At 40.3% G+C, this 26,377-nt stretch overlaps 1 protein-coding gene across 1 annotated transcript in view; it reads right to left on the bottom strand.

Moving 5' to 3' along the window:
- Positions 1 to 9,855: 9,855 nt before the first annotated feature.
- The window catches only part of pappaa (pregnancy-associated plasma protein A, pappalysin 1a), a 95,619-nt gene continuing 79,097 nt past the window's right edge, over positions 9,856 to 26,377 (bottom strand). Inside the window, exons 20-22 of the mRNA XM_073478224.1 lie at positions 24,065 to 24,136; positions 22,474 to 22,572; positions 9,856 to 9,960 (exon numbers count right to left, since the gene is read on the bottom strand). Coding sequence (XP_073334325.1) covers positions 9,856 to 9,960; positions 22,474 to 22,572; positions 24,065 to 24,136 — 276 coding nt within the window. The remainder of the gene's footprint in view (positions 9,961 to 22,473; positions 22,573 to 24,064; positions 24,137 to 26,377) is intronic.

The raw sequence follows: 26,377 nt of genomic DNA, 5'->3' as shown, positions 1-26,377 counted from the left end.
AAATATGATATCACATATCACCGTCCTGAGAAAAAGGAGGTACGTTATGAGTTTTTAATTGAAGAAACACTAGATCAACTCACAGCGACATTGTATTGGCAAATTTGCTTAGCTTAAAACAATAAACTCTTTTAATAAACTTACCTATTGTAATGTGGTCGTACTTGCTAACATTAGCTAACATTAGCATTAGGCTACAGATAACCATTAGCCTGATAATGAAATCTAATCTAATTTTCTCTGTGAATGGCAAATAGCAGCCTTCCACTTAACACCAAGTTGGTTCAACATACCATCTCACATGCTGCACAATTTGGTGAAAAGTGGTGCGTTTGCTAGGTTTGCAGCAAATCTGTTGTAAAACCCTTGAAATCAAACTTACAGCAGTTAGCTATAATATACCTGTGGTCAAACTAGAAACAGTAATTTATGTAAATTCTTATAATTGTATTATTATGTGATAAACTATGAGATACAAATGGATGATCGTCTATCTAAAGGACATAAAGGGTTCATCAGGGTAGTTTGTCCTTCAAATAAGAAACAAAACATTTAATCATCATCACTTCAGTTGAAGGGAAACATTTTGTGGGATTCTTTTCTCAACAGTATAATTTAAGCTGTGCAATCTCACCTCCTTTGAGAATGCTGGGAGCTTCTTACATAACTTGCACCAGGCTTATTTCACAATGGTAAGTGAAAGAATGTTAAGTGACAATACTGTATTGTGAATAGTTTCTGCAAATGATTGCCTTCATTGCAAAGTCTTTTTATTTTGTATAATCACAATTTTATGTTTTTGCAAGGAAGCCAGAATCCATCTGAGGCCAGTACCACACCTTGTGGTCCGCCACAACCCGCAAGATTGTGTGCAAAGGTGTCCTGGGGGTGACAAGTCCCCATACTCAGTCCCCTTTTTCCACCTACCGGATGCTCTATATCTATTCTATTCTGTTCTATTCTATTCTATATTGTAAAAAAGTACAAGTGCAAGTACAAACACATATTGGACAGATGTAAGTCACTCCACTCAACCTCTCTCCCTGCAATCACTTTCAACATATATATGTGGTTTCATTATTTGTCTTTTTATTTAAGGCATTTTTTTTATTCATTTATCTTAAAATCTGTATTTACATTTTGTCTTCTTAGGGCTGCCCTGCAACACAAAAAGATATCTCAGCTGCCTTTCAGCAATTCACAGAGGCTGAGAGAGAACAGTAGGAAGAAAAGGAACAACTTCAACAAATACAAGAAGTATTGTTGAGATATTGCATTTCACTGACTCTTTAATTTGCAAGACATGCCATGATATTATATTTCCCTTTATGTCTTTGTTTTAATTATATAGACCAAGGCACATGAAACCCTTTTGTTAGTAAATATTTTGTACATTTTAATTGGTACTACTGTCATTTACTCGTTAGAAATGTTGATGAGTAGACTTGATTTCATTTCCCTACTTGAAAGCGAAAGTTTTCGTGAACTGTATTTACATGTTTAGAACAATATCATGTTGCACAACTGTTGTATAAATAAAGAAAATGTAATTATGAGGTCTGGTTCCTGGTAGTTAAATCATGTAACAGTGTTTCAACATATGAAAACCATCTTAAATTCTGAAAACCTCGGTCTGCACCCAAAAGCGACTCTTCAACACATTGACACTCACACTGCCTGAATAATTGTCACAGTGTGTGAGTTAATAGCCCATCTGATACTCGATACTCCCACACTTCCTTGTTTAATCTTGACTGCTCGTCCTGTGGTGTGTTTGCGTCATATCAGAAGAAACCGAAGAATGAGATGTTGTTGCCACAACTTGAAAGTGTTAACACATGTTGGAACACCCACATCCAGAACCAATTGTGTTCATGACTTCAAAATCAATAAAATGCTGCACATATTGTTAACTTTTGATAAGTACATCAAAACAAATGCTTTTTAATAAATGAAGTGTATGATTCCTGTTATTCTACAATGTTAACTGTCAGTGGATGATAATTGGTGTAAAAAAATGCTGGATGTTGCTAAATCTTCTTACATGTTATACTTTTTATACCTTTTTTGTATTTTGACTACATGATTTTAGTATGTTTATCTCGTTAGATTGTGTGAGCAAAAAACAAACAAACTCAAACTACAAATTAAATGTTTTTCCATTTCCAGGTCTAGCCATGCTAATGGCTCTAGAGGTGGCTTTGTTGGTCTGTTGGTGATGTGTTCCACCATTTTGACTAAAATCAACATCAATTGGTGGGATTGCCATCAAAATGCTCTCCACGAAGCCACTGATTTTGGGTTTCACTTGATTTTTCATCAAGCACCAAAATGGGTCTGACAGATTTTTTTTTTTTATTTACCTCCACCAAGGAGGTTATGTTTCCTGTGTTCGTCTGTTGGTTTCTTGGTTGGTTGGTTGGCTTGTCAGCAGGATTACATAAAACCTACTTTCCCATATTTCCGCAAAATTTGGATGAAGTCTTGGTCCAGAACAGACCCATTATCTTCTGGTGAGGACAGAGGGATGCATCCAGGAATTTTTTTCTCACTTTCTTTAACATTGCGAGCCATTTTTCAAAAATTTTTGTTAACTTCCCAGGAAATAATGCATAGATCTTGATGAAAAAAGTCAGGTGTATTTTGATGGCTGGTATCTATGAGTGAGTTCAAAGGGGGACTGTTGGCAGAGGTATGCACTCTACTCAGTGCCATTTTAGTTGGATGGATCCAGTAGACAGTTCAATAATCCAACTATTTGATGGACTGAGTGACAGCACTGGAGGCAATGTATCAGCTGACATGCAGCTTCTTCTGGAGCCACAAAAGGCTTAATACTACTTTTTTCACATAAATAGTACTCCCCAATACCTGTAAGCACACTTTAATGTGTAAAATTGGTGGAGTTACCCTTTAATTCTAATATGCATGTCTGGTATAAGTCATACATTGTCAATAAATTGCACTTGTTAAGTGTTAATAGTTTAACATTGTTAACATAGCTACTCAGGCCATCAATATGTAGCATCATAGAGGATATTGTAGTGTTGACGTCAATGATCTGACTTGTTAAAAGGTCAGACTTAATCTGATGTGCTTTAAATAAGCTGCTGTGGTGCACATGACTCGTGTCCTGCCCGAAACTGACACAGAACTCGGTGGAGAAAAGCCCCTGGGATACAAACCACAAAATCAAAGTTGCACAATATCACAATATTTGGAACAGAATTAGTTAGCATGATGATAAAATTGTGAAATGAGGTGAAATTAACTGTAATCAGATTTTAACTTTTGCAATTGTAGATTGCAGTGCAAAACTGTTATTTCCCAGGTTTAGCCCAATTAACCACATGATTCAGCTGAAAAATATTTACATTGAGCTGGAAAGGGTGGAAATCAGTCACTGAGCTAACAGACAGCTATCCCCTATGAATTACTCTAATTTATATCATTAACTGAAGGTGGCTATGCCTCTCTGCATGTGAGCTGCTGGGAAGCATTTTCTTTTTCCATCTCCCTCAACAAACTATTCCTTTAAGCTCAGATCCAGTTTCTTTCCAGTCATGCAACATTAACTGCACTTTAAAAATCAGTAGCTTGATGTTCATTCTCACAAATTAGGCCATTAACGTCACCGGTGTGCCAGGAACAGCGCTCGCATTTTGATGCCAATGTATCAATGAAGCCTTAAGAATGAGTTTCCTCTTTTATTACCACCTCAGCCCTTTTTTTTTTTTTTTGTTTTGAAAAGGTTCACTCTCATGACTTCTTGAAAAGTTAGAGCAGCTCCAAATCGACCCTGGACACGCTTTAACGTGATGTTTTCAGCAAAGATGAAAAAAAGAAGAACTTTCAAAGACACACACGTCCAGCTTCTGTTCACTTTAACCAGTGTTTTATTTCTACACAATAAATGACAGCAAAATGAACATGATACTCATCTTTATGACTTCCTTATGAAAATATAGTACACATCAGACATGTTTTGCCATGTACCAGAGCACCAAAAATATATATAATTGCAACTGTGAAAACAGAGAGAAACATCAACTGAAACATAAAAGTCCAATCTGTTGTATATGTGCCTGAAAAAGTGCATACTGTGTAAGAACCAAAAGAGAGAGAAGGCCATCAGAGGGAGGGAGGGACTACTGAGTCTGATGGCTACCTTTACAGTGTTGGTGAAATTCTCAGCAAACACAAAGGCGTTGGGATAAGACTCAACAATATACAGTATGGAGTGAGGGGGGAGGGGGAGAAAATAAAAACGGTTTGTTGGTGCCAGTCGAGTTCAGAAATGAACTTCTTCAAGATCAGTCAAGTTTGATTATGAGGATCGATTTCAACAGACTCCTAAGACCCAGAAATGATTATGATTTTATTCATCTTGACAACAAATAAATAATTTATGACTCAATGGATAAATTCATGGTTTAGACAACTGACAACAGTGCTTGTACTAAGCCATTATGAACAAATAAATGCTGACAGCGAGTGGTGTGGTAAAGCATCACAGGTCTTTTTTTTTTTTCCTTTTTTTTTCTGTCTTGCAGGTGATACTTTGACACAATGCACAACATATTCACGGTTCATCTCTTTGTATAATAGTTATGATAAAAATCAATCCAAGAGCTACTCCCAAACAGTTAGTACATGGTTTGCAAATACAATCATCATATAATATTATTATTTACATCTTAAAATATATTTGTTGAGCAATTGGGTACGAAACATCGCAGTAATACCACTAGATATCCATATAATATGTAAATACACTTTTTTTTGTACTTCCCACTTAGAAAAAAAGGACAATTCACCTTTTTTTTTTATTCGTTGAGGGATTAGGAAACAGACATAAGTGGACCATTCTATAACCAGAGGCCTGTGAGAGGTACTTCATGTGTTACAATACAAAAAGAAAATGTCTTACAACAAGATGGCACATCAGTATTTTTCTCCACAATGATCCGAGCAAAAAATATTAGGGCTTCAGACACTCTTTCTTACGCTCCCTGTCGCTTTGTAATGAGCTCGACACTACAAAGTTTCTGCCATTTTTAGAAAAGCAATACAACAACCAGGTGTTAAATTAGAAACAAAGGAGCGACTGTTGGTGGAAGATGTGGAGAGGTATCAAAGCCTGTCAAAAAATGACTGCTATACAAATCATATTATGTGATAAGCGTAGGCTCCAGGTGAGGAGAGCTGTGTTCCTTTAGCCTAACTTCAAAAGGCTCTGTAAGCTGGGCAAACATCCTCTCTCATTTTCACAGGGCCAGATTGACCCTGGCAGCCCCGCGCAGGCATACCTGACAGTGACAGATGAGGCAGTGTGTCGAGGAGGTGGGAGGGGTGAGGGGAGGGGGCGGTGGGGGAGTCCTAGAGAGGGATGGCTGCCACCCCCGGGAGAAACTCTGACTCATTGGCCTCGGCTTGTTGCCAGTCAGCGCTGGCCACCCCCTGGCCCAGGGGCAGCCTCTGTGAGTACACATTTTCACACCTGGACAAATACCGAGACAGGCCAGGAAAAGCAGCCCACCCATCCCTACCTCTCTTCCCTACCCACCTTCTACTCCCCCCTCACCATCCAAGAGCACTCTATCTGGGGCACCATCAGCTGCCTTCTGACCCCCAGTCCTTCTTTTCCTTCATTTTTGATCCCTCTCTTTGCCACTAGCCCTCAGCTGGCTGTGTATATATATTCCGTGTGCCTTACACTGGCCTCTCAAAACATTATTTGCTATATTATGGATGCATGTACTTGACCGTTATATACTTGGTTCTCTTTTCACAACTCCTTGTACGTATGGCTAATGTGTGCATTTAAAAAAAATAAGCAAATAAAGAAAAAAAATAAACTTTACATTCTGGTTTTAAAAGGAAAAGAAAAGATACACTGCACTCAGTAACATTTGAACATGTGGTGAATCCTCATTGGATGCAAGCAGTGTCCATCTACACTTAATGATCAATGAGACAAGTTCTTGTGTGGTTGTGGGCCTGTACGTCCGACCAATGCTCGACTGCACCGATCACAAACAGAGCGTGACGACAGGGACAAAATGACAGTTTTGACTCACAACCAATAATGTTTTTTTTTTGTTTATAAGAACAATGTAAAAAATAACTTACATGGACATTAAATATAACTTAAAAAAGTATAACACTCTCAATAAATAGTTCTACTATTTACATCATTGTTATGAGACGCAAAAATGTCACTAAAATACCAAAAATATAGAAGCAGCAAACATTACAGGCATGAGGTACAGCAAGGGATCCTGTGATGACTACAGTAGAGAGGTGATGTCCTCATCCAATGCGTAATCTTATACTTCCTTCCGTGAATATCTTTGTAAGCTATGGCTTATGGGTACTTTCTCCAATATCAAAATTTTTCAAGTTGATGTGCAGTCACAACAATTTTATGTATCATCAGCCAATGTCTGGATACTAAAACTACCGAAGAGTATTAGGGCCATTGTAAAAAAACAAAACAAATTGACTTCTGACCTTTTTTTCTCAGACTTCGGACTTTAAACTCATAATTCTGAGAAGAAAATCAGAATACAAAAAAAAAGTCAGACCTAAAATTGTTTTTTTTACAGTTGCCCTAATCCTTTTCTGTACAAAGCAAACTGATCTAATTAGTCAAAGTATGTGGAAGCAACGACAGGCTATGTTAACTAGAATGAAAGGAAGGATCCAAAGACAGAAATTCAGATTCATCCATTCAAACGGCTAGAATGGCTTTCCAGTGAGCTCAATGGCGGATGATGAACCACAGTACTGCATGTCGTTGGCATAGTGTAGTGATTGCAGGTCAGTCTCTTCCCACTGGTAACAGTTCTATGTAAAGCAGCAGTATCTGGAGTACTAATATTACATATAATTTGATAATATCAACATAATATAAGTCTTTTTTTTTTAACCAGGGCTATATATTTTTCATATAAAGTGTTAAATGTGATCTTTGAAGATGATGTAGCTTTTACAACATCCTTACAAAGTTTCATATTTCATAAAAGTTACAAAGAGTCCCTTTGTAAATGGGAATTCCTTCATTCAAGCCTCTCCTTCCCCTTAAACATCTCTCGGTTTCTCTGCCAAAATGTACATCTTTAACCTAAGATGTTGTTTAACACACACCTTAAATATGTGACTATATTTTGAAACATAATGTTTTGATGTGTACCCTATTTTAGGGGTTTTAGGGTCTGTACGGATGACGGATGGATGGACATGTGGTTCATGGTGACAATACCTCCCTACATCGTTGGTAACATCGAATGCAAAGTCATTTTAGGTTGGAGAGGAGAATCTACGGCCAGATACAAATAAAAGGAATAACAGGAAAGCTAATAGCAACACAGGGAGTCAAACGACTGAATATCATACAGTTTGTTTCAGATCACCATTCTGACAATAGCAGCTTCTAAACATTTTTGAAAGATATACTTTTTTCTTCTAACATGGAAACTAAAAAGTGCAGTAACTGAGGTCAATAATACAAACACTGATTAAATATGACATTTTGTAAAAATGAAAATACATGAAAACTAAAAAAAAAAAAAAAAAAAACTAAAAACATTTTTCAACGCTCCTGTCCATCAAGAACATATAGTAATATTTACAGAATATTTTTTGATTTTTTTTTCTTTGTATTTGGTGGAAAATAATACCTTCTCACTTTCTCTGCATGTCGTGGTATTGTCTTGGTTCTTCACTAACATTGGTTTTAAAATGACATAAAATTGGTCTGACATTGCCACTTGTGTGGCGATTCATGAGAATGATCTGGAATGCTATAGCAGCCTAATATGAGTCAGAGGGACTGTGCCATTGGCCCAAATGAAATGAAAAAGGCATAATCATGCTGATTGTAACCATGACTATGGTTGCAGCCAAATAAGAGCAGCAGAATTTGGACCAATATTCCAAGCAGCCTTCATTATCAAATGTGCAGGAGAAACAAACTAGTGTGTGTGTGTGTGTGTGTGTGTGTGTGTGTGTGTGTGTGTGTGTGTGTGTGTGTCTGTCTGGAATGAAGAGTAACAAAATACAAAGCTATTGTAGCAGCCATATCATCTAAAGAAGTTAATTGGTGGGGACGGACACCCAAGTTCACAATACTGAAAAGTGCTGATCAGAACAACCAAGTGCACTTTTTATTGCAGAGACAAACGTTTAAATTAATTACTTAAACACCAGACCCAGCAGAGAATCTTAGGGACCTTTGATCATATTGCGACTGCAAATGCTGTGTTGACATATACATCCAAATGTCATTTCCATGCACAACGCTTAGAGTCTAATACTACTCGGAGGAGGGGGAATGAGAGATATACGTGTACGCCTTCGTTCGTGTGTGTCAGATGTGGTCGCCTTCCATCTATACTCATTCTCGCCAAGAGCCGTGGCCTATATCCAGCCCTTTATTTCTGTACTCTTATGTGACTGTGCTATGCAAAACTGTGCGGACAGACTCCTGACAAGCATTGACTACATTCTGAACAGGGCTGGGATCATTTTACTTTCAGTTTAAACGTTTTTTTTGCTTGAGGTAACAAAGTTCTTATCAAGCGTTCAAACTGAAACTAAAATCACCCCCAACCCGAAGTGAGGTGTTATCGATGACATTCTTTAAGTCGTGGTCAATGTATGCATTATTTTTCTTGGGCGGGGAAAGACAAGTGAGGTTCTGTTTTTTGTTTGTTTTTTTAAGTTCTTAGTGCATTTCATACGTGGTATTGTCAACATGTATTCTCTGAAGGTATTATGAACTAACATGCAAGCGTGAATGAATGCTTTTAAGAGGTACTGTAAGCAGCAAGGCAGACAAAAGCTGTCTAACCCTATTAGATATTATGACGTGAAGATGGCAAGTAGCAGCAAACACAGTAGCAGAAGCCATGCTAAAAATGTTTTAATTATGCATTCAGGATTTAGCTCTAAGTATAAAATTGTCTTAGGAAATTGTGTCTGTGGTTAGTCGACGATTAGTTGACATTTTTTGTGTGTGTTTGTGCACCTTATTTTGGCTTTTGTGTTGAATCTGTGGCTTGAAACTTAACAATATGGCTGTCTCATTCCCCACCAAGCTAGGAATAACCTCTATAGCCTCTGATGTGCCTATGGAGAAACACACTTTACTGAAAAGGACGTAGAGATACAGAATGTCTGACCATTTTGAAACCAGGAATGATATAAGCACAAACTTCTAGCCCCTCCGAAAAAAGGTGTTTAACATGCCTTCAAAGTGTCTGAGGATTATTTTTAACATTTGTCTTGGTTTCCTTCATATTTGCAAAACACAGAGCCGACACCGACACAATCCCCCCGCTTGCACATTTTGATTTACCTTTGGTTCAATCATGTGATTGTAGAGCAAGGTCACTAAAATAGACACTAAAGCCAGCACAAAACTGAACGAAAGGCATGCTACCTAGGCTTGGTTATGTTTTTGTTTAGGTTTTTTTTTCATTTGTTTGTTTTCTTATTCTTTCAAAAAAAAAAAAGTCTGTTTCTTGTTATTTATTTTTTTCTCCTTGCTATATATGTTTTTTTAAATGATGATATTGCAGGGTTACTTTCCTTTTAGCTGAGAAATGAAGTTTTCTGTGGAGTCTCATGAGTCCCAGCCTCTATTCTAGAACTTTCTGTGATGTGGAGGCGGAGGCATTTTCAGCTGGTCGGGGTTGCAGTATGGATGAAGAGGTATGCCTGTTAAGCAGCATGTGCAGGAAATTGGAGGCCGAGAGGAGGATGAAGGAGGGTACTGCCTCGGCCACTCTGGCTGTGTTGTGTTGGAGCAAGGGTCCTGGGACGTTTAACAGAGGTCCCTGCTCAGGTTGGTCACCCCAGGGAATGGACGTGTTCGTCCTTTCTGTTCTCTATAGCGTTGGGATCCCGACAGGAGCACTCATCCCGTATGTCACAGGACATGGGGAACGGAATCACCTGGGTGGGAGAGAAAAAGGTACATTCAGAAAGTTAAAAATAGCCTCTACAACCCAACGGCTCATTGACTCAGACCCAAAGCAATGATTACAAATTCCAGTCAAGATTCTTAGTTTCAAAAAACATCAGACATGTCATGCTGAATTCCAGGGAAAGATAAAAAAAAACATTGTTGGTCAATGCCTGAAGAAGGACAGAATTTCCAGATCTGACAGCACCTATAATAATACAACATGGTAGTTTACAAAATTAACAGTTTTCCACTCAATGCTGTGTTTAAGGTTTGGCCACGTTTAGTCACAAAAACAACTAGTTAGGGTTAAGGGAGGATCATGATTTAGGTTAAAATGACTACTTCATTCATGTCATCATGGTTACAATAATGACCACTTGGTTAAAAAAACAATGTTAATGTAATGAACAATGTTTTGTTGACTCCATCCACCCCGACTTCCTCCCTCTAAAAACTCGTGTCACATATTAGCTTACATACAATTTCATTGCCCATTTTTCATTATATTATTTCAAAGTGTATACATCCAATTCATCTAAAATGCATGTTTGATGCTTTCATATCTCATTAATGACACGCTAACGTTAGTTTGAAGACCTGAGACTAAACAGACTAAAGAAACTGACGGCTTGAGTTCAACCAGATCTAGCAGTTAGTGTCTTTGATATCTACCCAACAGAGACATCTTGGACTATCAAAGCAGTAAGTGAAATAAGCACACAGAAACATCAAATTGGTCGGACCGCTGCAGTTTACTACATAAAACGTCACAGTTACGGCTGGAAATGAACACAGAAAGAAATAAGTAACAAGCAACACAAAGCAAGAAAAACTGCTCGATCAGACGTCTCAATGGAACAAACTGCCATATGGTCAAAATATTTTAAAATGTATTAATTGTTTTTTAACATCACTTATATTTTCTCATGATGTCACTATATCTGTAACTATATAATATTTCCAGTGGACAGGCATACATATCACCTAGCTTTCCCCATCTCTCTCTTTATCAGATTTAACCTCCCCACACACATACACATACTCGCTCACTCACTTCCTTCTTCTCATAGTTGATGTAGACCAGATTCTTGCAAATATCAAACAGGTTTGAAATGAAATTGGTGTGTTTCTCATTAGACCATTTTGTAATGGGTACAAAGTGTACCTAAACTCAGAGCTAAACTGTTCACAGTGTTATTTCAACAGTTCATTAGGAGGAGTGCAGTTACAGGAACACAAGGAACACCTGCAAGCCAATGAGAAGCGATAATTTTTGTCGTGTTAGGAATGTAACACTATTATGAGTTATGAAAAAAATGTTTTCTGAAGACTGTAAGTGTACTTGAAGCCTAGAAGGAATGGTTGGTGCATCTGGCGTTCATATAGGCCCGTAATATATCTTAATCTCCGAACATCAGATAAATTGATATCCTAGTATCTCTGATGGTCTGATGTCAAAGTGAAGGTGAAAATAGAACCGGAAGATCAGTGGCCATTGCCCCCGGCGTTTGACGTCACTTGATAACGTTGGCAATGCGTCACCAGCACCAGCTGCTGCTGCCTTGTCTGCTTGCTTCTCGGGGGGCCTGCTTCAGCTGTTTGGGAACACAAAATGTGTCCCCCTTCTCCAGGCTAAACAAGGAACACATGTGGTCCTAGTCATGGAAGGCAGGCAGCAGACCAAGGGCATGTCTGCTTGTGTGTCCTGGTGGCTTATCAGAACAATCTGTGGGGGCCTGCGCCCGGTGTCGCCTTTTCTTGTTAGGGCTGAGTGCTGTTGCCTTTTTGCACAATGGATCTCTGTACACAATGTAAATGTAACAACAATACAGGCCACCGTAAGCAACACAGATACAACACAGATACAGATGCCAAAGACAGCTAGTAGTTCAATGCTATTAGTGAAAGCTGTCTGGCTGTTATGGGAGGAGTCGTTTCCAGGGGAGAGTCATGGCGCTATTATCTGAATATGGAGTAGCTGCTGTATAATCACTCAGACTACTACTGTAATGCCATCAAACAAATTGCACTGTGAGCTAATACTGTCTGGGAGGGTTAGTCAGGTAATTACTGAATGCATTTGCAAAGAATGAGAAAGAAATTAGAATTTCTCATCCACTAAAATATGCATTCATAATAATAGTGTCCATTGCGCAACATCAGCATCAAAGTTCGGGGCTTTGAAGATTTCATGAGTCGGCTTCAAAGTCCCAAACTGACTAAACATGTAATCCAAATTCATCTTGTTATGATAGCTTTTAATGGAAACCTCATTGTGAGGTCAGGTTGTTTACCATTGAGGCTAACTTTTCTCGTTTTTACACAAATTTCTTAAAAGGAGCAGATCCCTTTAAACCTAGATTAACCTTCCCACGTGCCTGACGGTTGTTGTGTTTTGCACTACAAGAAGATTTTGACCACAATTCAACAAGTTTGTCAGCTCAATCTTCCAATAGTAGAAAAGTTATGAGAACCAGTCGACGAGGATATATTTATCTACTCAACACTGAATTTTGACCAGAATTTTTAGAAAATAAAAATAAATAATGAGCCCTTTTCACAAGTTCATCAGTGTAAAGCTGTAGTAAAATGTTATAGTTGGTGGTAAATGCAAAACACAGGAAACACCAGTAACAGTTTGCGAGAGTCGGTGATTTGTAGACAGCAGGTCTGTGGAATGACATGGGGGAGCATGCTAGTCACTGAGGAGCAGTGACGCAGGCTCCCCTTTGAAATGGAGTATAAAGAAAGTTGTTTGTGTCGGGGGGTGTTCCTAATGCGAGGGCCAGGTGGGCAGTGCCCAGACTCCTCTGAGAAAATAAGGTCTGCATGTGACGACTTTACAAGCCCAGAGCCGGACACACTTCAGAAACAGCTGTCAACTGCATGAGCAGTGTTTCCTCTGTGACATTTTGGAGCCAAGAACACGGGGCTCCTCGCTCCCACCTGACACTCTCTCAGTTTAATTACACTATCTCTCTCACTATCTCAGTTTCACACTTTCACCTTGTCTCCTTTACAGTCTCTTCCTTACATTACCTTGCTTTATTACTCCTCTCTCTTGCAGCACACATCCTACCCCTACCACTCCCGTTCTACACCTCACTTCCCCTTTCAAGGCCATTCCTGTTTATCTCTCTATCTAGAAAATGATGGTGGGTGGCAAATTTGACATGGTTTCCTTTGACCTTGACCTCAAGGGTGGCTGGCCCAGCTGCCACATCTGGCCCTGACTTGAGGTTCTCGCAGGGTGGCTGGGAAATGGGACTGGCTGGCCTTGTGGGCCTGGGGGCCCTCGTGCTGCCCCACATCCCAGGGCTGGAGGAGGGCTGGGGGAGGACACCCACTAACAGCAACATGAAAGCCCTTCTGAAGAACGCAGACCTTGTCAGAGCCCCATCCTTCGATCTCAGGAACAGGTCAAAATAACACAGAGTTCCTCTCATTTCTTTGTGAGCAGTGTGTGCCTGTCAGCCTGTGCTTACAGGGAAGAAGGTGTGCAAGGGGCACAGGTCTGGGGAAAGGGGAACTGGCTGGTGTAGGGATGCATAACGCACTTAGCAAGTAACAGTTGCTATTGGAGTGAGTTATAACTAGCAACACTTCTGTCTGTCTTCAAAATATATTAACAACCATCCTGGGGGATGCGGTGCAACTTTGCTTTAATGTACGGATGTCCATCTAGTCGACCAACTCATGAACCTACAGTCTTAAGATTGCAAAGTTCTAATCACTTGGACCTTTGAGCCAAGTATAATTAAAAAAAAAAAAGTCTATCTACAAAACTTAAATGAATATCTAAATGAGTGAGGCAGAAAGACAGTGAAGAGGGTTTTAATGGAGAGAGCGTAAAGTTAACTGAGTTTAACAAAATAAGTAGTACTTGGCATAAGCAAACAGTCCAAACTCCTAAAAACTGTGGGAGTGTGTGCCCTCCCACCCCCACCCTCTGTGTAACTCCCTTTACTCAGCTGTGTAGAAAAGCCCTGCTCCTCCCTCCACAGTAGTAGTAGCAGTAGCTTGACAAAAAAGAGTGCGTAAGGTAAAAAGGCAACTCTTGATACCATCAATAAGAATTCCCCCTACTGTATGTACAGTAGCTCGTATGTGTGCCTTAGACCCTTCCTGCCCTTTATGTCCTGGCAAAGCCTTGGCAACGGGGATATAAAGTCACCTTAGCTGCTGATGTAGAACATGTTAAGGCAGAAAATGAGGGAAAAGTCTTATTATACCCCACTATTATACCCCATGATATTGCAAGCACTGCATGCAGCATTGCTTCCAGGTGATACACCAATCCAAATACAACACATCCTGGTAACTCAACGACTTGTGGTTTAAATACCACACTTTTACCCAGGAGTTCATGTCCTCTGTAAAACCAAAAATCTACATTGACTTGTTTTATCTCATGTCTGCAAGTTGACGGATGTAACGTCCTCGTTTCCTCAACCTAACCAAGACGTTTTGTTGCCCTACACCTTAGCAAAGCATGACTTTTCCTTGTTTATTTGTGTTTCAGTGATGATAGTAATGGCTCCAAAAGTTATCTGTTAAAATGTATTTGTGTGGATCAGACAGGAATAAGTAAAGGCCAAAAGACCAGAGAAGAAGATGAATAAGAAGAATCTTATTTTGAAAGGGTTTGGTCTCATAAATTACCAACTGAAACAGAGGGGTTAAGTGGTCAGCTGTGGCTATAGTGACTATCACGGACCATCAGCTTAGACACAAACATCAGTCGTGACACATAGCAAGTCACGTATTGAGCAAACTTGTGCCAGACTGAGAGTTGTAAACAGAACTGAGGGAGCCCAGCACTTAGCCAAGACCCCACCACCAACGCAGACAGAAAAACCTACAGGCACGTTGTTTTAGAGAGGCCAAGCCGTATAACTATATAATCGGTGCCCTCTGCGTACTGCTTCCAGCATCCAAGAAAGGAATTCCTTCCAAACTAGGGGGAAGTGGGGAGGGGGGGGGGGGGGGGACCAACAAAAAGGGTCTTGCACAGGCAACCCTCAGAAAGGCATACTCTATATACCCTTGCCTCCTTTCCTCCCTGCCTCTCCAAATCCAGCCAACAGCTTGCAACTATTAAGGGGAGATCCTGTGGTGACCTTACGTGCAGCCAGTCCTTGCACCTTCAAAGCTCCTGGGGTGGAATAATACACAGCAAGTCATCCAGAACTCCTTAATACACAAATCTCTACCAAAATAAAAGACGGGGGAAGCATATGCTGGGAAGGTGGAGTAAAAGCAAATGAGCAGCCGGGTTCCATTGCTTTTCACAATACTGCTCCTTTTTCTAGGTTTTTCTCCTCCATCGGTTATTCAGCTCTTATCAGGAAGAATCTTTGAGTTGAGGAGGAGAAACAGAAGAGGAGGTGCAAGAGGAAACTGGAAAGCTTTACTTATTGCTAATAATTCCTACAACAACATGTAAGCGTGTTTGTGTGAGAAGAAATTGACTGATTGTTATATCTGGAAAAAATTATATTACGCTCCACAAATGATAATTTCCCCATACTGAACCACTGAATCATTTCAGATTTAAGAGGCATGACTTTTGGGGCACAGGATAATAAACATAATGCTGTAAGGAAGTCACTTACGCATCTACTGCTAAGGAGGGGTAAACAGATGTTTTCATCAGTGGATTGAAGACATAATACTGGTAAGAACATTTGGTTTAAGATTAAAGACGTGCGGGCGATGAGGGTTATTTGTAAACTTTGCACTCTTTGGATGGACTACAAGGAGAAAAAGATATATGACCCGGTTGAAGCCTGTTGTAAAAATGCATTTTGTCCTGATCAGATCAGAGGGAAATAGTGCATGTAAAAGGTTTTGGCAGAGGAACAAATAAGAGGTGTGGTTGTGTGTGGTTGTATGAGACGGGTCACATCATTGTTCTAATGTGCTGTGTCACAACACATCGGGGACAACAACACTGAGCTTGATTCCCACTGAGTCAACAGACCTCTCGTGCATAACAACTGATGGCTGGTGTGTCTGTGTGCGCGGTATGTGTATGTGTGTGGGGTAGAAAGAGAGCGAGAGAGACACTGAGTAAGAGAATGTGAATGAGTGTCTGAATGTGAGTGAGTAGGAGAAAGACTGAATGAGAAGGATAGTGTGAATGAGAGGGTGGGGCGGTGCACATATTGTGACATATGGTACACACTCAGTTTTCAATTTCTTAGGTACACCGAACAGTCCAATACAACAGTCCCGCAATAAATCCTCTCATCTTCAAATTTTTAATGTTCAGTTTGTGTCATTTTGGATGATTGTGTTTGTGGTGCATTATGCTGCCAGATCTTTCTATTATTTTGTCCACTTCATTTTCATCAACGAGGGTGGTTAAATAACAGAACAAATGGCACCACAGTCATGGTAATACATTATATGGTGAGGGTTTCTGACTGAAAATGCAAATCTAAAAACGTAGATATGGCTTAAAACACATTTATTTGTATTTTACAGTATTTAGTTATATCTCCAGACTTAACTATCACTATCATTTAGAGACACAACACTGGATCATTGTAGCCTTGCATCATCAGACCAATTTGCAAATGTTTAATCAGTCTGGGACCTCTCAGTTCATTTTCGACTTTATTGATCTGTGTTATCAACACAGAGACAAACTGCCTCTGGACATATCGTATCGACCCATAACGAATAAGAGCAACGACACATGTGACGTAGTGCTGAGCCACATGCACAGCTCAAAGCGGAGATGGAATGTAAGCTTGTTGGCTTCCACTGAATCATAGTTTACGACTAACGCAATAAAAGAAGAAGAGCAACGTCCATCGCGGCCTGCTGCTTTGTTTATATTGGCATTGTTATAATGTTGTCAACTTAAAAATACAACTGTTCAGACATGGCAGTGCAGGGATCACCATTTTGCGTAGTCACTGGCTAAACACCGGCAGTACAGTAGTGCCCCCGCTTACAGAAGTAGGAAGAAACTCTTAAATTAGGCCTTTGAGATCTTACATGAGTGAAAATTAAGCAACAGGGTTGTTGTTAGCCTCCTATACACAACAGAAACCTCCTACTTGTGCTCAAATCCCCAGAACACTGTATCAAGCCATTTACTGTATTTGAAGCCAACATATCAAACCTTTGTGATTGGGGCATATTGTGATTTTTTTTAGATCTTCGAGGGGTCCCTTCTGAAACCAAACCAAGCAAATAACTGAATGTATTATTTGCAATTCTTCATAAACCTATTTTTACTTTGGTGAAGCAGATCAATACAAAACAAAGTAAGAACACAATTTGTCTTTGTATTTAATAAATGGCAGAGTAATTCATCATTGACATCAAATGACCTCCACTGTGACACAGACAAAGCAATCTACAACAACATGTGTGTGTTCAGGAACAATTAAACAAGTTGGGACAAACTCTTCACTTGTGGTCTGGAGAAGAACATTGATTTCCCGCAACAGAGGAAAAACACTGCCTGTCTTTGTCACACAGCAAGTGTGTTATTCAGCAGCTCAGATGAGAGAGCCTGTCATAAATGAGTTACAGATTCCTTTTTGTCATATATTGTGTCATTTTGTTTTGGTTTTTTCAAAGTTTTTATGTAACTCCGGCCTTGGTCTTCTGCCACGCATGTGTTCAGTTTGGAGAAAATCAGAATCAGGTGCAAAATGCCCTGTTTCTGTTTTGACTTGTGTTGATCAAATAGGGATGACTATGAGGATAAGCTTTGCCCGAGAGGAATAAACAAATAAATCCAAATGCCGAACTATACACGAGTACCGTTATGATAATAAATACAGAAGAAGTCAAAATGTGGACGAAAAAACATCAAAGTCATAAAACAACAAGTTGAAGTTGTCAGAATGGTTGTCCTGCCACTAATTTAAAACTGCTATTGTGGCTAATTTGTCATGCAAATAAGGCATGTTTACACTGGCCAAGCCATCAAACAACATGTGTATGCAAGCTAGCGGCATCAATTAGGCAATGGGCAACTAACAAGCAAAAGGGATTATATCAAACATCTGGCTTTCCTCTGTTCCCGTATCAATTTCACATATCAGCTTCATTCCTTAGTGTTTCCTTTTTGTTTCTCACCCACAGTAACCTTCCTCGCCTTCTGCTCCTGGCAGCCGATGAATCAAATTATGATTGGTTATTTCAGAGGAATTTTTCGTATCTTTCCGAATAGTTTCCAGGGGACCTACTCGTGAAAAACACCAGCCAGACTGTTTTCCTCAAAAGAATGCCAGGTCAAAATGCATTCAAGAAGAATTCAGACTGCAGCCTGGAGTTTTTTCCGTCCAGGTAATCCACTTACTGTATCATACTGTAGCGGCCCACTGAAATAACAATGATTCAGTAGTTGGAATAGATCTGCTTTTCACCCAATTTGTCTTAGCTGATGTGAAGTTTGGTCCAAGTAGGTAATTTGATCGCCATTTGCACACAGTTATTATCTCAGTGAACTGGTAACACCTGTTTTGCAGACACTACTATTGACCATCGGCATGTAGCATCCTTGGCTCAGAAATACTGCAGCAGTAAACATGCGCCAGATCAAACTAAAATCACATGTAGTTATACCTTAATACTGTCAACATTTTCAAGTTGTTTCATTAAAAAGAAGAACGAAAAAGTCTAATCCACTGAAGGGGTGTGTCCAAGTTCAATTGACAGCTGCTAGCAGGCTGAGCCCCAGCAGGGGAGTGGGAGTCAAATCAAACACATTTTCACTGTAGTGTGCAAGCCGAGTGCAGACAGTTTTGTGAAAGCAGTGGCACTGAAGAGTAAGGACCAAGCCAGCATCCGAACAGAACAAAGTGACATTTGCAGGTATGTTTGCTTTGCTGCAGCTGACCAGCTAATCACGTAGCTACGTAGCTCACAAATTGATGTCAGCAGTGCACTTTTCACTGGTGAATGTTTCTCATTCAAAAAGTATGAAGTGATGTCCTTGGCTGTATGGAAACAAGTTCTCCATGTTAACCTTTTGGTTTCTGGGAGAATGAGAACACATGACATGTGATTTACATAAGACACAGAAGGGTGTCGAAATAAAGGAAAAAACAACACGAAGTGTCTTAGTAAGGTGCTGGGCCATTACATGCCATAACAGCTTCAATGCACCTTGGCATTGATTCTACAAGTCTTTCGAACCCTACACCATTTGTCCTAAAGATATTTCCTTAATGTTGTTTTGATGATAGTGGCGGAGAATGCTATCCAACATGTCAGCTCAACTGGATTGAGATCTGGTGACTATGAAGGCCATAGCATATGACTCACATCATCTCATACTCACCAAACTATTCAGTTAGCCCTCGTGTCACTATAGATAGGGGCATTGTCATCCTGGAAGAGACCTCTCTCATCATTAGAGAAATTGTTCATCTTTGGGCAAAGGTGGTCACTCACAGCAACTTTGCGATGACCCTTCCCTTCCCTCTAAGAGGAAAAGTGGAACCAAAAGTGGAACCAAGCCATGTCAGTATGTGGCAGTATATGGAAGTGTCTGCATTTGTTATATTTTCCCCTCGTTGATTCAGGGGGTTCCTTTCATTTGTCACTTGTCTGTATGTGCCGCATAGAAGAAAAAATATATTTTCATTGAAACTGGTCTTCAGTCTTATACTAGTCCGTACCACTTTTGGGAAGTGGAAACTATAGATTTCTCACTTGAAACCCAAATTTAATATGTTCAACTGACCATGGCCCCCTTTGATGACATGATAAATCCCATCTCTTACAGGACCCATGGCGTGTTCTCCTCTCACCAAGCTCAACCTCTTGCCGCAGTAATTCAATGGAGTCTATCCTCCCATTGGGGTCTGTCAGTAAAAGTGAGTTATGCAAGTTCTGGCTGAGCCCCTGCACTGGATGGGGGCCAGTAGATGTAGAGATGAGATAGCGCCAATCAGCAGCAGCGAAACCACTTCAAGAGTGAGGTCACTTCCCAGCGGGCTGCTCACCGACTTCCCTGCTGCTATTGAACTTGAACCAATACCTTACATATGATACTGAAGTTTTGAATAAAGGACAAAAACTTACTAGTGGGTTATTCATGTTCATAGCTGAGTAGCACAGTGCAATCAAATATATGAAGAGAGTTGTTTGACCTCTTAAACTGGATTTGCCCAGAATTAGTTTTGCAAGACAGCTAGTACATTTTTGATGCTGCAAGGTCGATAATAATAACTTGCACTAGAAAATTGCCAGTCAAATTTCCAACATATGGAGTAATATTGCCTTATTTTTGTATATTTATAAACACTTATTGGTAAGGGATAATTCAAACTCCACTTGAAACTGCCTATTAGACATATTAAGACTGTGGCTCGAAATTTGCAGTATTTCTCTGCTAGCCTATATACAAATTGACAATCAACAAATCGGCTAGCCACTTCAAAAGCAACTGTTGGCCTGTGAGCAGTACTTTAAACTTCTTTAATCATGTATGAATAAATAGCATAAACACAGTTCAAGGTTCAAGGTTTGTTTACAACACAGGGATGAACAACAAAACTTAAGTTGTAGTCTCTTTATGCTACACAAGAAAAGCTATTTCTATGGCAGAGTGTGGAGTTTTACAGCCTGAAGAAAAAAATCTGCTTTTTAGTATCCTTTGGGATACTAAAAGACAAAGTCCAACCGAACTCACATTTAGTCATTGCGTTGTGAAAATAAGTTTTGGGAAATATCATAAATGCTCTTTTCTTGTCTCAGATGACTGGAGGTGTGCTTTGGTGTCTGTATTTGATTGACATCAGCTGGCAGGCTACAAGAGTGTCCCTGTTACCCCGCAGGGAATGAGAAACAAAGTAAAGAAACTTGCGCCATAGCTGACATGTCATGGGCAGGTTTTGTGTTGTAAGTGGTATTGAAAGACCATGCCAGCATTGAACCGGACAGAAGTTACATTGAGGTACGTATACATGCATGTTAAATGTACTGCATAGCACGTTTCTCTGTTCAATGTGTGTCTGGTGATTGTTCAACAAGTTAAGGGGCAGGACAAGAAGTGTTTGTTAGATAAGAAAGAGACTTTGGCAGGAAAGCTAATTGTTGTTCAGAGTCTGTGGTTCTCGTGTAGCAGGCTGCTGTCTGGCTCAGTGTGACCGTCTGCTCTGACATTGACAATGACATTACTGCTTTATGCAAGATTTGAATGGCTGTATTAAAATTAGCTCTACCATGTTCTGCAAACCTAATGGTATTGTTATGGTGTCATACTACCTCTTCTCTAGAACACTTGAAGGTACTCTGCGGGAAACCAATGTGGACGTGACCATTTAAAAATGATGCAACAGTGCTATTTGAAGACGATGTTCCGATAGCGAAGGCCATGCCCTGGTCAAATAAGGAACAAATTACAAACATCAAAGAGGATTTCTGAAAAAATGCTGTTGCTAAGGAAAGAAACTTCATTATTTCTATCCTCATGGCGTGCACAATGCCTATGCACGATTGTGTGAAGGTGGATCCGAAGCAATCATGGGACCTTTGATTGTACTATGCGAGATGTCCCTTGTATGTCCTCTTTCCCAAAAGAGGAAATGAAGAGGCTCTTCAGTCAAACACACTAACACAGCCAGTGAGACACATAGACTGCAATATAAATCCAGCCAGACATACAGATGGATATGCCAGGAGTACAACTAAAGTCCCTCGCCAGATTCACAGAAACAGGCCAGGCCAGAGAAGCAGATGCTGCAGCACAGAAGCTACAATACACTTCCAATCAGATCCCTTGCCAGCAGCTGGCTGGAAAGAGCCAGACAAAGTACCTCCCTGAATTAAGAGAGCTGCTACCACGATGATGACCAAACTTTTTGTCATGCTCAGCTTAATGCTTAAATACAACAAACTGATTGAGTGTTGACAGATCAAAAAAATGATGGAATTTTTATTCATTTGAAGACGAACAAGCAAATTATATTCCAGGTTCCTATAGTGACCTTTGCTACTTCATTTAAAAGGCATAGACAGGCATACAGAGACAAATATAGACGTTTTACACATTAGGGAACTGAATACCACAGAAAAAAAAGACTATTGATGAAGTCTGAAAACTCCCACTCTCTTGGATGTGGAATCAGTAATCTGTCTACCAGTAATCTAAAGTTGGACACAAGGCAAAGGAAGGAAGAATTTGTTTTAAGATGTTCCAAGAGGTGAAATACAGCAGTCTTTGACAGTATTTTGGTTTCCATTAAACTTACCTTGTCTTGATAGAACTGATCATATAAATGTCAAAGCTTGATAAAGTCAGCATCTAACCTCCACTGGTTGCATGGCAGTGGGAAAGTAAAGATAAGCACAGGGAAAAGAAAAAACGTTCACATGTGGGATGTGGGATTTATTCCTAAGCTCTGTGTGACTCCAGAGTTGAGGAACAAATACCGACTGTTGATCAGTGTGGCCAGGACCAAATCCAACATCATCTCTTTGTCTTAAGCGTGAGGTTTATTCTGAAGTACAAGCATGCCACTAACCTTCTTGGTCTTGACAGTGGATTGGCAGCAGTCTCCTCCATCGTAGTTACAGAAGGCTCTATTGTTGACCGCATCACAGTAGTTGTCTCCCATGAATGGCTGTACCAGAAAGAGTGCATCAATTTGGTTGACAAAGAAGCATTTTGTTGTAGTGGTAGTCTCTTCTAGAGCATTTCAGGGCCCCTCAGTGGTCTCTGGACAAATTTGCTGATGAATCTGATTACATTAAATTTCCCTCATCTTTCAATGTGACTTTTTAAGCCCTTAGTGGGCCTGACCCGTAAATCAAACTGAGGACACCATAAACTATTCACTGCACAAAACACTCCAATAAGGTGATTTATTGGGCTGGCCCTACCCTCTGCACTTAGGTTACCAATCAGGTTATCCAACTGGCCTAAACCAAGTAGATGATATCATCCTTCCATGAAGTGAAATGGAATCCTCTCACGTGCGAATGCACCATTTTTAGAGGTCCACAAGTCCAGGATGTGATCACATGATAGCATATGTTAAGATTACTGGAAGCAGTAATACAGGAGTAAATATGTTAGATTACAAAAAGTTAATGATACTCCTTTCCCACTGGATAAGAAAACCCACCAACGCCCACTGGCTTTTGTCTTCATTCGGACAGCAATCAGCAATCACTCCCGGGTCAAAAGACTGCTTAGTCACGGGTGATTATTGGCTACAGCTCCAATCAACAGTGATGGAAACCCGTCGCCTGGGTGGACAAGCAAATTTTTGCCGCTTTCCTGGTGCAATGCTATAACACGGGTTGATGTTGAGGACGCTGGCGCATAAATAGTTTTCCATCCATCTCCATTCAAGCAAAGCTCAAACAGCATTTGATGAGCATTGAATTTGAGGGAGAGACTTAAGTAACAGATAAAAAAGGTATCCATCGTAACATTGTCACTGGCAGTTTTTTCTGGTACGATGGTGACGTTGAATTTGACGCACCAGAAAAAAACCCATAAAGGCAAACTCGTCCACTTGCAACAAGGGAGTCAATCGCCCATTTTTAGCAGGTTCATCCACGTTTAATAAACCCACATATTGGTGCATATTTTGGTGTAAAGTGGCAACAGTCCACAGTAATTAGTCTGATACCAGATATCCATGGAGCAGCTTCATTTTCAACTGGTTTACAAATGCCTAAATGCTCCTTTAAAAGCTGTAAATACTACTATATTTCTAACTTCATTCCCACATCTGCTAGCCTTTAGAAAAATAGCTTCCAATCTCAGCCTTGACTGGAAATATTTTTAGACTTATAAATCCAAGTATTCTGACAGGAGAATCAGTTTTTACCTACAATGCAGGCTGGTCTGACTGTTTTACTGTTCAAGCATCTGCCAATCGATTGTCTGTCTCGTTCCATTGGCCAAACACAACAAATAAAATTTTACAGCTACAGTTGAAGGTTATTTAGCCTGAGATTCATGTGACTTAAAGCTGTCAGTTTCTTTGTGTGAGATGAGCGTGTGCGTGTGTATGATTTGTGTTGTGTTCATGCTTGTATGAACATGTTAACACTATGAAAGTGGAGCATACCGTTGTATTGTGTACTGGGTTGAGCCCTTACCTCACATCCTTTGATGCAGTGGAGCAATTCTGGGTGTGGATACCATTTCAGTCCCATTGTACAGACTATACTCTGAAAGATAAAACACAATTTTACTTAATTAAGAAATGCTGGTGCTATCAATGGTTTGACTTCCTGTTTGTGCAGCATGTGAACAGCATTGCCAAGGCGGTGTCCTTTTTAGATGCATTTCATTCCGCATAACGCAAACCCTGACAAGTCAACGCAGACGCAGACACAGACACAGACACAGACACACACACACACACACACACACACATACACACCTAACACAAGAAACATGGGAGTTATCAAAAAGGTTCAGGTGCTACAATAGAGGCTTTCATAGTGAATCCTTCTTTGATTTACACTGACCTTTTTCCACCTCAGAACAAAGCTGAATAAGTTGATTTTGACAGGATAGAACTTGATAAAAATTGTGTTTTTTTATAACATAAGTTGTGGCCCCAGGAGGGCAAAGAGCTGAGAGCAAGAGAGTTTGAGAGAGAGAGAGAGACATAGAGGTTCTCAAATATCTTTGCAGAATGTGTGGAATCCCATCCTGTTCTCCCACTGTGCTTTTCATTGAAATGCAACAGAAAACATTTGTGCTCAGGGGAGGTGGGCAGCTTTTTGTGCCTGCATGTGCAAATGCGAGGTACATGAGACTGCACATGTTCACATGACTCTGTTTGGGCATGTGTACCCTGTGCTGTCTGACTATGTGTGTTAGGTGTAGGTAATGTTGTATATATGAGTCTACTCCAGCCAGCAGGTGGAGAAGGGGTTTTGTTTACAGCACGAGTGTGACCCCAGACTAAGATAGTAGCGCACATGATCAAAAGTGCCATCCACAGCAAAAGACTGGCTGACCTCTGATGGGCCATTGTTCAGACCCCCTGTGTCCCAATATCGCACAAAGTTGACGTGCTTTTCTTTTGTTGCAGCAAACTAAGGTATTTTTCATTTCAGTGCTGTCAGCAAATCAATGCAAACAAGAAAGATGGGGGGTTGCAGGTGGAGAGAAAGAATAACATAGCATCTGAGGACAACTGAGAGCTGGCGGGAGTAACTGTTCTACTACTGCGATGTACTACTTCAGAGCAGAATGCAGGCACGTCTGTGGTGTGTGTACGCATGTGTGTTCAGCGCCTGCCAAGATGGTTAGCGCCTGTATGGTGGAAGATTAAGCACATTTTTTGTCTTAGAGGTGAAACTTTTTGCAACTTCTGTACTTTTATTCTCCTTTTCCCATGCTCTGCTATGATGATGTCATCCAGAAACTCCTTCTCTTCCCCTCTCTCTCATTTTCTCTCTCTCTCACTCTTTTTTTTCTCCTCTCTCAGCAAGGCCGTAAATCATGATAATCCATGATTGTGGCCTGGCCTCACCCCTCACTACGTATAGGATCCTCACCCTCTGAAGCCTCCCCGGGGCGCTGATACCACATAAAAATAGATCCCTATCTCAGCGCCACCACAGACGAGGTCATGTCATGTAGAAAATGACTAATTCCACAGCAAGCCCGACAGGGTAATTTTGCTGATAAAGGGGGAGGAGGGTGCTGGGGGCACAGAATCGTTAGAGATAGAGGGACAGGAAAGAGAAGAGGAGGAGGTGGAGGTAGGGGAGCAGGAGAGAATTCTAAGTGGGTCACACTAAGAACCGAAATACAACTAGTTTAAAGGCAATAAATCAACATCACTTATTAAGTTGGGAAACATTACCCTCCAACTCAGCAAAGTAGAACTAGAAAGTGTATATGGGGACATGAATTCTCTTTTAGATACTGTACAAAGAATCCCAGCCAAGGGGAGAAGTATGCTGTGGTGTCCACTCCTACTTACTACACTCCTGCTGTTACTACAACTGCTAGCCATTGTCATGATTGATTTCTTTTTCCAGCACAGCAGTCCACTCCTGTTCTTGTTTCTTAAAACCATTTTGCGACTACCTTGTGCATTTCTTCTATCATACATTTCAACCACATGTGTCAGTTCTGCTTAGCCCCTTATTTCTCCTGTTGCATCTGTTTTTCTCCTGCTAGAATTAAATTGCCAGCATTCTCGAGGTGGACCATAAAAGACCTGGGGTGCCGAAACCTTTTCTCTTGGAGGGCCAAAACTCAAACTTAATGGTGGACCATGGGTCAAAAGCAAACACTTATTATGTCAAGATGTAAAATGGTACTGTAAGGAAGCCCTGAGAGGCAAGTGAAAAAAAAATCTGGTGATCTATTTTCTATTATCTATTAAGTCTGATATGTGTTTGCTCTCCTGTGTTTATGACTTAAAATGCTTTGCCAGGGTAATC

The sequence above is a fragment of the Pagrus major genome, chromosome 12 (genome assembly GCF_040436345.1).
Source record: "Pagrus major chromosome 12, Pma_NU_1.0".
Classification (NCBI taxonomy): domain Eukaryota; kingdom Metazoa; phylum Chordata; class Actinopteri; order Spariformes; family Sparidae; genus Pagrus; species Pagrus major.
This window is presented reverse-complemented; position numbering and strand designations above follow the sequence as displayed.